A 14756-nucleotide genomic window follows, 5' to 3' on the forward strand; every position below is an offset into this window, starting at 1 on the left:
GCTAATAAGATTCAGTATTATTTTTCATTATAAAAAATGAAAGATACCGTTTTGAAAATATTCATAAATATTTAATTTAAGAAATTTACATTTAAATAATAATTAATATATTCATATATGTGATTAAATATTTTAATTTAATTAATATTATGATTTACATAACTTTAAAAGTAAATAGTTTTTTAAGATGTTTAATATTTATTCTTTCATTCTAAGCCAGATTTAATTCATAATGAACTAAAATTGTGAAACTTTAAAACCCCCCCCAAAAAAAAATGAAGATTTTCTACAAATTTTAATGTATATTTTTTTGTAATTACTTTTAATATGGACTAAAAAAGCAATTCATAGACCGCATTTTCTTTTTTAACATAAAATCAATTACAAAATGAAGTCAAATTTGGTCTAATAGTTACCTAATTTAAGAGTATCGCCACACTAATATTTAGTATCCACGTAAGAATTTCATAAAATATAAAAGTTGTTCTTTGACTCTCGGCAAAAAAAATTTGAAAAAGGTTAATTTGGACAGTTGAGCGAAAAACCATATATAATATATTGATATATATGACATAGCTCGAGAGAAATTATTCTCCTAAAATAAATGTGCGTATTTTTTCGGCCCGATCATTCCTAGAAAAGGACATATACATAATGTATATGGAACTTATACACTTATTTCTAGATTAGATGGAGTAAATATGCTGATATATTCTTCAATTATACTAAATCAGTGCAACTGAATCTGACCAATTAAAGAAATATTTCAAAAAAGGATAATTGGGAATAGGTATTGTTTATATGTTATACATATATATCTTGAGGAAGATTTATTATAGTTCTTTTGCAGAATAACATATTTTTCTATTAATCATATTATTTAACGATTATAATATATCCACATAACAGTTTGAAACATTTACCCTTGTAGTTTTTTAAATAAATGAAATAATATCTATCTGAGTAACACCTTGGCTAAGAATATTTAAACTTTTTATCCCTAAATATGAAGGGTCTTGAAAACACAAAATCAAATAAGATAACGGCGCGTATTCTTTTTGGATTAGAAAGAATTCGCCTGCAAAAACTCCTCTTTACTTTAAGCTCACAATTCTTGGGCATATGTGTGATGCAAAAAAAAAAAAAACTCCATTGAGAGAGTCAATGTGAATAAAAAACTTTGGACTTTTTAAATAAATGCAACACCAAGATAAGTTACTTTAACTATCAAAATCCCTCGAGTCGATATTAATCTCCGCAATAAAGTTGAAGGGAAGTTATGTTTTTTCCTCTCTTTGTTTATTAGTCGCTAGGATTACATGAAAAAGTACGAATCGATTTTGATCAAACATGGTACAAAGGTTATATATAGTTACATTAAAGGGGCATAAAATTTTTAGAAGTCATGGGTATACAAAACGTAAAAAATGCATAATTGACCATAAATTTGGAAGAAATCAAAATACATCATTCAATTTGATTTTGGATGGAGGTTTTACACTCTAGCCAGTGTTCATTCTAGTTTTATAATAAAATTCCTCCAGATATTCCCCCAGATAAGTATAGAGTGATTATCTATAGTAGATTTTTTTTTCTCTTCCACATAACCAACCACTTAGTAAGTAGCGATAGGATTACACCACATGCTATAAAGACATGTGCTGTCTGTATAAAAGGATCATTAATGAATATTATTATTACCAAAATATTAATAAACAAGAAATTTATTTAATGAAAAATTATAATATAATTACTTTCTTTCACAAAATTTACTTATTTTTAATCCCTCCATTAATTATACGTTAATATAATGTGTTATTCACAAAACAATTCCTTTTTATTAAATACTATACTCTACTATTTAATAAATAAGAAATTTAATTAGCTATCATTTATTATATAAGAACATACGTGTCATATATTTGATGTGAGTTTTCAAATCTTTGATTTGAGAGGTTTGACAATTTTTTGCTTCAAAACTTGCAATTGCAATTATAACATCTATGGAGTCGTTAGCGTTTCATAGTTGACATCCTTCTAACAATGCTTAAAAAAGAAGTTTTTAATATCCCAGTTCATTAACAAAGGGTTAAATAAATAGAAAGACATATGGATATATTCAATTCAAAACTATTTAAACTATTGCTTTAATAAATATATACATACATATAAAACTATATTGGTAAATATGTACGTGTATGTGTTTTTATTGTTTTTAATATATCAATTTATTATCCTTATATCCCAAAGGATCTTGAAAAAGAAAACAGAAATCAAATATAAATATCAGAAGGTAAAGAATATATCGTTTTTTATTCTATACATTACTTGTCAATGTGTATCTATGCATGAGAAAATCTCTGAAGAATATCAGTAAGTAAATACATACATTGAATCCCCTCCCTCACCAAAAAAACCCTAAATTATGCTAATTTGCTCATTCTACTTCTATAAATAATACATCATAACAAGACATAATTGCATAGTACTAATATGTACATAAATATAGTTGTATAAAATATGACCTGTATAATCTAAAATGAACGTGTTAATTCTGACGAATTAAAAAATAATTTGTTGACGAGCAGCAAAGAAGCTATGACATTTTATCTAATTAGCTGTGAGCAGCTATAAGAGAAAGAAAATAAACACAAATCCAACTCCTTATATAGCAAGGACACAAGCAGGAATTACTTCATTTTCAAAGCTCAGTTGTACTCCGAGTCCAACAAAAACTTTCACTTTTAATTTCCCAACAAATCGTCACTATTATTCACTGTTTTTATGAACACACGTGATTATTTTATGTTCCCTTCTTAACAGCTTTTTTGAGGAGAGAACATCTAAGTATAACCACAAGGATTTATGTATATGAATGACAAAAAATAATGAGTAGGAAATAAGAACTACCTGTAATTTTATAAGTAGCTATGAATCTCAAGCACCTACTGCTCATTGATTTTTTTAAATTGGAGGAGACATGTCATCATAGTAAGATTCCAGGCCTAGGTCATCAACTCTTCTTTATGCGGGTCACACTTCAAGAGAGGTGTCCAGGCCTACTATAATACCTTGTGAGACCATCTACAATGTTAAGAAGAGACCAGACCACAACAAGACCATAGGAGGAAGGATTACTCCTGAAAAAATCATATTATTAATGCGGATGCCCTCAAGAACGCCCCTGATCTAATTCCCAGAGAATTACAGGCTCACAGCACCCATTCAAATCGACCTTTTCCAGACCAACCTACTCCCCTAGGTCCAGGAATTTTTCCCGACAGCAACGTCGTCTTTCAGCAAGATAGGGTCCCGCTTACAGTGCAAAAATTATTCACACTTTCATAGCTAACAACATCGTTTTCTCTGGGACAACAGAATGTGGACACCATAGAGTTCGGATGCCAATTCCATCTACCTTTTTTCTATCGCACATAGAGAGGAGGGCCTGTAGCATACATCACCCGAACATTGAAGCCATGAAGGCATCTCTCGACGAGGATTGGACTGCCATGGACCCGAACTTCATTCGTGATACTTACAACTATTTTCACTTATCAGAGGCTTGCCACCATCTGTGAGGCAAATGGCATCCGAATAGAATAAATCAATTTGACAATGGCGATGTATAAGAAAAAAATACAATTTTTTTTGTTAAATGAATAATTAAAGAATGGCAGGCTGTTTTCTTTTTTCTTTCCAAGTTTCTGTTTAAGTGTAAGTCATTGTTGTAATAAAAAGTAGAATTTTGTATAGACATGGTAGTAATTACTAGTGTTGTGTCATTCCTTATTTATTCGTTGCAGTACAGTCTTAGGACAGGTCCTATCAGTCCTTGGAATAGGTCCTTAAGACCGTTGGGCCTTCAGACCGTCTATAGTAGAACTGATTGTATAAAAAGTAGAGTGATATCATCAAGACTAAACTTTATAAGTTTTTGGACTAATATGCAGTCCTGAACGATACCAGCCCAAGACTGAACGTCCACATCACTACTACCCATTTCCTGACTGGATACGGATTGGGATATGTGTTTGTTTATCTCCTTCTATAGCTGATTGAAGCTAATTTAATGAAACTTCATTATAGCTTAGATGCTCTCCTCTCAAACATTCTAAGGTCACACTTTTGGTCGGTTTAAACAATGTTTGTTTTATTAGGTACACGAATAGAGGGGGGAGAAAAACAATTAAAGTTTCTAAAGCTCCCAAAAAAAAAAGTTGAAATAATTAATCATTTAAAATAACAAAATAATTAATTTATAAAAAAAGTTTATAATGAGGAGATTGAGAAAAAATACGTTTTGATGCGTTAGAGGTCCATACACATAATGCATAAATCAACAATGATTAATTTAAAGAAAACAAAAGGTTGTGGTCTTTTGGGTGGTAGGACTTAAGTGGGTAGGTATTAAATAAGACATAATTGATTGTATTCATTAGTTTAATTTGGAAATAACTTTTAGCTATTCGTTCATAACAGAATGGAAATAAAGTAAGAAACGATTCCCATATTCCCTCATGTATTACTTCTTAATTGGAAAGCCTTATACTAGAACAAGGTCTTGTATGTTTATTAGGGTGTCTCAAAAAATATATAGTGATTTTCTTAAAACTAAAAAGAGTTTTCGAGGGTTAAAATCTATCAAGTAAGGGACTACCTATAAAATCCGTACCTCAACCTATTATCTTTGTTGTATCACACAACCTTTCCTATAAAAAAAGACTTAAAAATGCCCAAAATCTATTAGTAGTTAACCAGGATTGATTTTATCTAGTGGTACATATTTTATTTTTTTCAATAGTAAAAATTAAACAAGAAGTTTTATGAGGACTTTTATTTTTTTTAAATCATCTGAAAACAGTACTTGTCAAAACTTATTTTAATATGTGAGTCCTCATCTCTAAAATTTACCATAATACGAGGCCTTGCAGACCTTGACTATGTAGTCAGATTCGAGCCTAGTCCACTCCTTCGTGATAGAAACTTCTAGGGACTGGACACTCCTCTGAGGAACAACACACGCCCTCTCATCCAGATGCACCTACAAATAGTAGTCCAATGAGTTAGCGTCTGGAGAGGAGGGCAGCCATATGTCAAGGTCCTGAAAGTCTGGAATGTGGTCTTTCAGTAAGGCCTGGGTCTTAGCGGCACAATGACAGTGAGCTCCTTGAAAGAAAAAAAAATTCCCCAAACTTTTCTCTGACCCAAGGTAATCCTTTCTTATCCAGAAGTTTGATGTAAGCATTTACATTGAGCTACTCCTTCATCTCCACAAAAATGAGAGGGCATACACCACAACCCCCAAGACCATGGTTCCGGCTGGATTTTTTGTTCTGAAGACATGTCTACCTGAAGCTGAGACATGCATGCTTGTTTAATTGTGATGTAGCAGCGTTTCTGTATATTCACAGTCGCATCAATGGGGAAAAATGTTGTCCATATTTTTGTTGGAATTGAGAAAGTTTAGAATATTCTTTGTTTTTTCCATCCATCTTAGATTCTTCTGTACAGAGATAAGATGTCTTGTTGTCCTTCTGTTCGGTTATGTACCAATGTCATTCCGGATTGAAAATAATAAAATGTGTACCACTAGATAAGATCCAACCTGTATACAGTTAATCCAATGATACATTTTATCCACCCTATATTATTCAATAATTGTTGAAAAAATTTTACCGCTTAACAATAGCTAATTTAAATTAAAGCAATTACCGTTCAGAACACTGATAAGGAGTTGGGGAATGCAGACACATTAACAGCTGACAACAAAATATTCTGTATATTTTTGTGTTAGAGATGTAACACCTTGACACAAGCAAAAAGGTAGAGGGGTATTGAAATTGCAAATACAAGCAGAGATAAAGTACATTCGTACATTATGCGTCGAAATTGTGGAGATGAGATGGAGGGAGGGGGTAAAAAAAAGTAGCTGGCGTCCGCATGCTTATATTTTGAGAGGGGCCTTGGAAATTTTTTTTATTCTGTTTTCCCATTAAAAAAATTTCTTACAAAATGATTACTCTTTATTGACAAAGACCAAAAATAGTTCATTTGTACTCCCTGCCGTAGAGCCCTATATCACCCCCCTTGAAGACACCCTTGAAACTTGCTTACATACTTCTTAGATGGTCCTTAACAATCAACTCCAGCATCCCCCTTTTTTAACAATGATAAAAGTATTAATTAGTTAACTGATAAACATCAATGTTTATTGAATAAACTCGTTTTTTTCCCATTGCATTCAAACTGTTTCTAAATTCAATACTAAAATTATAGTAATATATACTAGACCCAGAACAGTTGAATCTATTCACGGTATTTTTAATCACTCGGAAATGTTTCGGATAAGATATTTTCATACAACAAATGTACATCAATTTACTATTAAGCAAACTAATTGAATAATTTTATATATGGAAAGAATAAGCAAATTGCATACATGAAGTCAGAATTGGAGAGTCAGTAATACCTGTGCGGGTAGAAGGGGAAAGAAAAAAAGGGTATATTTTAGTCGTTTTTTGTGTTTAACATTAGAAAAAAAAAGGCAATAAATATTTTATTTTTGTGCTCACTCACGTTTAAATTATTAATATTTGGATGTTTTTATGTTAATTAAAAAATAAATTTATATTTATGCTACGTAATTTTTATATAAATGACATTTGAGTATGAAAAGTCCTCACCCCCCACGCTAACTATAGTAAAGGTCAAGCTCTTGTCCTTGTTTTAGGGAGAGAAAAAACATATTGGTGTAGCAGTGATCAAATGAAAAAAATAGGGAGGTGTATGTCGAACTTTGCAGCAAAAAGTATCGTTTATGCCTGGAGACTTTAAGACATTTGAATATGACCATTTCAAAGGGGAAAACTGTAATATGAAAGACCGAATAATGATCAAATATATCAATTTATCAGGCAAAACTTCCAATGTATATCAGTAATTATAGTATTGAAGGGCTGGGCAATTGTTAACACAGGGTGACAATAGCTAATTATAATTCAATCAATCAAAGTTCAGAACACTAATTAGGATAAAAAAAGCAAAAACATTTACAGTCGACAACAAAATGTATGTTTCCAGTGACATCAATCCTGTGACATTTTTAGCTGGCCCGGTTTAATGGAATTGGGAATCTGAATAATGAATTTTCTTTATTTTACCAGTTGTAATTATTATTTAACTACTGCGTTGTGAACATTTTTCCGAAATAGATTACATTGTATACTGAACCTGATTAACATACGTGTGTGATCATAAAAGACAAAGCGTAACCCTGAGGATTTATTGCCGATTAAAGATTCTAAGACCTTGTGGGACTCAGAGTAAAATTGGGGATTGACATTGGAATAGTTCTAGCAAATGTTTTTGATCCTTTTTCTCCATCCTCGAGGATTAATACAAATACAAGGTTTTACCGTAATGTTTTTCCTACTAAATCTTGACTTCCATCGCACTTTTTAATAGTGACGCCATAGAGAATAACTGTTACCAAGGATAACTGTATATCACCTTCTTTGACAGTTGCTGTTAGTGTAACACTGTTATACTTTATGACGTCAAAATTTGTCTGTCTTGTCTATGAGTTGGTACGGTACATCAAATAGAAAATTCTAGCAAGGCCAATAACATTGATGGTTTAACCTAGCATATATATATATATATTAATCTTGCTATCTCCAGGGTTCTTTTTTTTAACAAGCCTTTGTACACAGGATTTGCGTTGCTATATGTTTATATGTTAACGAGGCAAGACCGTGACGCTGGTAGGAGGGGAGAGGACAGATGACATTTTTTTCCTGCCCTCCTATCTTACTATCTATATTTATTTATATGAATCGTTTGAATTTATTCCTGGCCGGTATTTTTGAAATTAGTAATAACTTGAATAATTTTATTTTCCAGTTGTCAGTATTATTTAATTCCTGAGTAGTGAACTTCCTTTCAATTACGGTCAAAACTCAATTTTTTCCCAATTTTTGGTGTGTTTTTTTTTTTTTGCAAAAAATTTCCAAAAACCATACCCTCCCCAATCCAAGGAATATTTATATATTCCTGCAGACGCCCTTATACAAGTAAAATATAAATACTTAGTTATGTTCCTATTTTTTATTATTATTGAAATAAATAATTGGTTAGAAATAATTTTATTATAATTTGTAATTGCAAATTATATGCCCTGTTTCATCGTTGTATAATAGAATATTTGTGATTATATTATATGTGTGTATGTATGTACAACAAAATAGAACAAATATTACACTTGCGTCATATACCTATATCATATTAGACTTCATATTTAGCTCACTTATATTAATCAAAAGTTACATTTTTGTGCAAAAAGCTATATTAATAATTCCACTTAAAGGATGCACTATCTTCTATTTGAACAGAGAAAGACAAGAAAAAAAGTTATTGAAACGAAAAATAATATTGCCACTTCGGATTTTTTTTTCATACATGTAAAAGATGAAGAAAAGTAAATATTTATAATTGAATTGTGGTTCTTTATGTGTATGAGGTGACAAAAAAATGTTCGTGGTTTACTTCATACCTATCTATGAAGGACAAAAAAATATATATTACAAGATTTCAGGAGTTTGGCTTCAATATTTTTGTAGTACCAAAATATAGGTGCTGCATTAGCTGTGACTTTTTAACCCTGACGGTGAATTGGGATATAATACATACCAAGAATTACAAAAATGTTTGTCATTCCTTTGAATCTACATTTCATAGCCAATACTTTTCAGTATGCTTCTGAAACATTAAGCCTAATGAAATTCTTTATTTATACAGTATGAGGAATCAAAATTAAAATCCACTTTGAGGCCAATAAGTCTAAGTTATAAAAGTCTGACAATTTTGTACTTGGTGCCATTTAGCAAACCACAAGTACAATTTGATGTTTGTTCTTATGAGATCAAAAATGTATGAGCAACAAGCAAAACGGCAGGGGATGTCTGATCCTCTCTACGGGTAAGTCGATATCCTACAAGAACATCTTCTCAATGGACGCTATTCTAAACTATAGTAATGATCGCTTATAGCTGAATCAAGAGCTCAGGTCGAGGAAACCTTCAGGACAGAACATTCAGCTAAGGTGATCGTCATCGGCGTCGTAGCGTCCTACGACAGCAAGATGCGTCCCTACTTCTTTTAGGTCAAAGAAAAAGTAAGCAGGAACGTCTAATACAAGTTCCTCATGTACCATTTCTTGCCATGGTTGAAGAGCACATTTCCCAGGGACAACTATTTGCTTACCCAAGACGGAGCCCTAACACACATATCAAAGAAGGTGGAGCATTTTTGCAGGGAAAATATGGTTTCCTTCTGATAGGCAGAATTCTGGCCTTCCTCCTCACCCAACGTGAATCTCCAAGACTTTGATGTTTTGTGCGTCTTGGAGGGCAAGACAAACAAGATTTCTTGCACGAATTTCGATACCCTGAAGGCCGTGATCACGTAGGAGTAGAACAACTTGTCCTCGTACTTCATCAAGGCCAATTGTGCATATTTGGTCATGAAGAAGTGAAAACGACTTTAAAAAATTTCTAATTTTTTAATCCTCGCCCTCTATTAAAAATGCCTTGTTTGGAATTTATTTGTATATTTAGTAATTTTCTAATAGTATCTGGAGAAATAAGTTAGATTGTATTAGTTGGAGTAACAAGTTAAGGTTAAAAAAAGAAGGTCAATGTGATTTTTTTTTTCAAAATAATATATACGCTAAATTTAAGTAATTATATTTGTATTTTATTAATATGAGGGATTCTATCATGCTTTGAAGCTGTATATTTCTTCGTTATTTATTCTAAATATTATTCGTAATTTCTATATAATTATAATAAAGTCAAATTTGAATACGACGATTTTTTATAAATTAATTTACACTCCAAAAAAAACTAGCATAGAAGCAATTTTAACACTTTACCAGACATTGGATCTATTTGTATAAATACATAAAATGAATCAATTTCTCAAATATTTATGAAAAAATAACATTTCAATCATATTCACTCTATAAATTTCACTCCTTCATATTGATCATGGACATCATAATTAACCCGTTGTTTGTTATGGAAAGATCAATTCCATGAACCACATGTATAATATATATTCGGGAGCTTGATTTTGGGTTTGAAATATGGAAACACACTTTAAGTTAAAATAAATTAACACTTTTTATATTTATAACATTAGTTTGTCTTAAAATCAGTTTAGAACTTAGGTTTGCAGCACAGTAAAATTTAAAAAGTAATCAAAATATTACTTTTTTTAAATCAAATTATAAAAGCTTTTAACTTTATGAGCAAATACAAGGGAAAATGAGCGATTTAAAAGACTAATTGTGTTTGAAAATTAATAATAAAATAAGAAATTACATAAAAGTTTTAACATATTAATATATGAATTACTATTTTGAATGTATTTCTATATGGACATCGGATATAAACAAAATCCAGATAGGAGTAATAATGTCGTTGCACTGTGATGTTGCTCTTATCTGGATTTGACTGCATAGCATTTATAATTTGACATTGTATACTGTACAGGGTTGGGTAGCAAAACATGGAATAATAATTAATGTTAATTTTTTCATTAATATAGGAAGGATTGCAGATTATATTTTGACATTCTGGTTCAGCCATTTTTTGTGTATAAATAAACTATAATAGACATTTTGTCATCTTGTCATCATGAGTGATCAAGAAGCTAAAGGGACGCGCTATCAAATCTTCTAGTTACTGAAGTTTAAGTAGCAAGGATTATGGATATTGTGAAGTACTACTGGAGCCTGGTTTTAAAGGTAGCCAAGATGAACTTTGTCATCTAAGCAGGAAGTGGAGGGCACAATTTAAAGAGGGATCCGGAGTTCTTGTCCAGTTTGGAGAAGAATATCAAGTATGTCCCCACCAAATCGATGATTTAACTACTTTTCCATGGCTGCTAGTACCATCAAGAGAGGAGTGAAGGGCGATTTGGGATTACCTTCATTCATAAGGATCCCACGCCACCTTTTTACAAAGCTCATGAAGGTCAGAAGGCTCGAGACTTCTTGTATTGCTGACCAACCCTGTATAATGATGAATTTGGGGAAAAAGAATTGATAATTCAAAACATATTTGTTTCGTAGGCTCTTAGGTCTTAAATCCAATAACTTTAGCATACCATATGAATATTGTATATGTATATCCTTAAAAGTTTTCAAATATTGATGTATGAGCATATATCTTTAAATCTAACTCATGTTGTATTTGAGAGCTCTTTTTTTATAGCTGTCAAATAGATATATCATATAAATTCAAACTCCCTATGAATATTTAGGGACATATGTACACACATCGGTATAATAACAAACATTTTGAAATGCACCTTCAAATGCTTGTATTCAATTCAATTAAGTATCTATTAGTGTTGAGACTTGGTTAAAGACTAAACTTTTTTGTTGGTTTGGAAAAAAAATTCTAGAGCGATTTGGACAGATCTTTTGGTCCAAACAGTTGATCGAAATTTAATTGCATTGAAATTGTGAACGATTTTTTTAGTCTTAATCAATGGACTGATTTTCTCCCCTGTCCGGATCTATAAGCTGTACAAGTATAATTTATTCGACAAATTTAAATTCATATTACGTTATTGTTGGTAGATGTTCACCATTTTGAAACACAACAGACGTAATTAACAATTTACTTATAGAACCGGTCTAGACTGCATTTTTAATGAGACTGATCCATACCGATTTTTGTAGAGACCAGTTCAGACCTTCCTATACGTACTGAATTATTAAAAAACATAACGGTCTCATATAAGGCTCTGTTTTTAAAGATTAAGACAGCACGCATGCCCAAGAATACCAACCGCCAATCTCCAATCATCTGCTACAGCATTAGCAAATTAAAGTTAGAGTAGAACAGTGAAACTAAACAGATTTGTAAGGATGTTTCAGTCTAGACTGTAGACCGAAACAAAACCAGGAATATTTGTTTTTGGTCTATATCTATAAAAAAAATTCTCCCCTATTTTGATTTATGAATTGTGCTTAACAAATATGGTTTATTCAGAATATTTAGCTTTATTTAACGTTATGGTAGGTTAATGTTAACAATTTTTAAACACACATGACTTCATCAACAATTTATATATAGAAATTGTTTTGTTCCAGTTTTAAATGAGACGGATCCAGTCCCATTTTTTCTTTAGAACCGATTAAGACCCATTTTTCCTTGGGACACGTTCGGCTTAACTGTGTTAAAAGAACGAATTATTTCGGTCTACTGAACATTATAATGATCTCAAACCGGTCTAAGATTTTCAGACCAAACCCTAAAACTAATATCTACCTACGTAAATTATCTAATTGTATAAATTGATATTCTTTATAATACTTTACCATGAAGAGATCTAATTATACCACTTAATCTTTCATCCTTAAATATATGTATTTATGAGAGACTGACTTATTCTAAGGCAAATAAACATGTAGTAAGCTAACCTAATGAATCTCAAAGATAGAAAAAGCAATTACAACTAAACATTTTTTCTTAGAATTGCAATAATGTTTATTGAACTGAAAACAACGATGTAAACCCCCTACTTTTTTACAGCTTCATAAAAAATTAATGAATTAAACAAAACAAAAATCTAATATGATTTGACGTAATGAAAAATTATTAAAGCATGATTATTTGTTATGAGTCCGTCCCTAATAGACAGTCTTCAAATGTATTTTAGGTTTACATAATAATATACTAATGGATGATAAATATTACCTGATATGAAAAGTAGAAATTGGAAAATGATCATTTTGAACTCATAGGCAAATTGAGGAGTAATTTTAAATATTTGTTGACGGTTTTTCGATACACGTTCAATTTATATATATATATGTAAATAATAATATATGCCACAAATGATTTAATACAAGAAGTATCCGAGAGTAAAAAGTCGGAAAGTAAGAGAAAGATATGAAAGCACGGAATGCTTACAACAAACTGATCTATTTTCCTTTTTCTTGGTATTATTATATTTGGATGGTATCAAAAAATACGCGTAAAATTTTCTTCTTCTTTTATTTTTGGGAGCTTTCGTTTTCCCCTCCGCTTTCATTATTTGTGATTATAGTATTAATTTATAATATAAATACAGAACAAACGACACTTATACCTAAATATATATTGATCCTAAGGAAAATCAGTAATTAATTAATCAAGGAATGATTGGATTGTTTGTTTTTTCACCTAGGATCATGACAAACTTGAACTCCCTCTAATGTTTTAACCCCTTTATATGTATAATCATTTATTTATGTGTAGCTATTTAATTAACTGACAACTTGGACTGTATCAATCCTTATAAGGACCGAACACTACAATCCCATCCAGTTCACTCTCAGTCTGGTACAGTTAAGTCCTGCATATCAGTCCTAAAAAATTTAAAGTTTGATCCTTGATGATGTCAATCAACTTTATTTCTTCTTTTCTAACTAGTTTTAATACTGACAGTACGAAGGACCGACATTCTTAAGTAGATGTCCCAAGACTTGACTGGACCAAATGAGTAAGGACTAACATAACACTACTGACAACGAATGAACACAATTCCTTGGTCATTTAAATAGTTGCTTATACTTAACCACTACAACTCCATCTGATCAATTAAAGGAACATTAAAATGTATTATATTCTAGAGTATTTCAATATTGGTAAAAAAATTATAAATTAAATTGAAAAAATCCTTAATTCTAGCTATGACATAAAGCACTTGATGAACAAATGCAAAGCGCTCAAATAACAACATTAATTGTACTTGATTTAAGATAAAAGAATCAATTATAATACGTTCCATGCTGCAATTTTTTTATCAATATTAATAACATTGCTATTCATTTATGTGTTTCTTTCACGTCGATATATGGCTCTGCATCGTAATTATACACTAAAAACATGATATTTTATGATATTATATTTAAATGTGGCCTTTTGACCACGGACAACTCAAGCCCCAACTTTCTTACAAAAAAAGTTTCAGTAATCTCTAAAATAAAGTTCTTGTTTCAGTTCCCTTGATAGAATACTAGATAACACAAATAAAAATAGAGTTGGTGTTTGAGGTGGTGTTAGGTAAGTTTTTTTTTAAATAACTTATGTACCTTTTCATAATATTTTTGGTTTTTAAAGAGTAAGTTATTTTATACAAAAGACGCATCATTTCATTATTAAAATATATTGAATTATAGTTGTGGATGATTATTTAATACAGTTTAAAAGTTTTTAATTTTTGTGAGTTGTCCAGAATTCATCCTGTTCCCATTACGTGACTTAGACATACTGAACTAATTTCTAATTTTTACATAAAACCAGATCTCATGGCACCAATTGTATCTTTCTTGCTTCTTTATAAGTAGGGGCCCTTACTTACATACATAATTTTTTCATTAAAATACAACAGAATATAAAATTAAAAAGTCACCCTAAAAATTAAACACCCTAGTAAAAGAAAAAGAAAAGACGCCAATCATTGATGACTAGGGAAATTTTCAATTCTTCAAAAAGCCCAGTCACATTATGGCAAAAGCAAAGACAATCACTTTTTGCATAAAAAATATATAACTTATGACGGCGTTGTCTATGAACGGTTACAAACACATTCTCGTTTAATAAAACCAATTGAGTCAGCCTTCATGTAAAGATCTCAATATTGGATTTTGTGAGATTAGGCTCTTTAAATAAAATTGTTTAATTCATCTTGGTTTG

General features: G+C 30.9%; 1 protein-coding gene across 1 annotated transcript in view; it reads right to left on the reverse strand.

Annotated features, from left to right (window-relative positions):
- The window catches only part of LOC121124374 (hemicentin-2), a 256662-nt gene extending 243660 nt beyond the window's left edge, over positions 1-13002 (reverse strand). The window contains exon 1 of the mRNA XM_071891276.1: positions 12774-13002. Coding sequence (XP_071747377.1) covers positions 12774-12807 — 34 coding nt within the window. The 5' untranslated portion in view covers positions 12808-13002. The remainder of the gene's footprint in view (positions 1-12773) is intronic.
- Between the last annotated feature and the right edge of the window lie 1754 nt (positions 13003-14756).

This window comes from Lepeophtheirus salmonis, chromosome 9 (genome assembly GCF_016086655.4).
Source record: "Lepeophtheirus salmonis chromosome 9, UVic_Lsal_1.4, whole genome shotgun sequence".
NCBI lineage: Eukaryota > Metazoa > Arthropoda > Copepoda > Siphonostomatoida > Caligidae > Lepeophtheirus > Lepeophtheirus salmonis.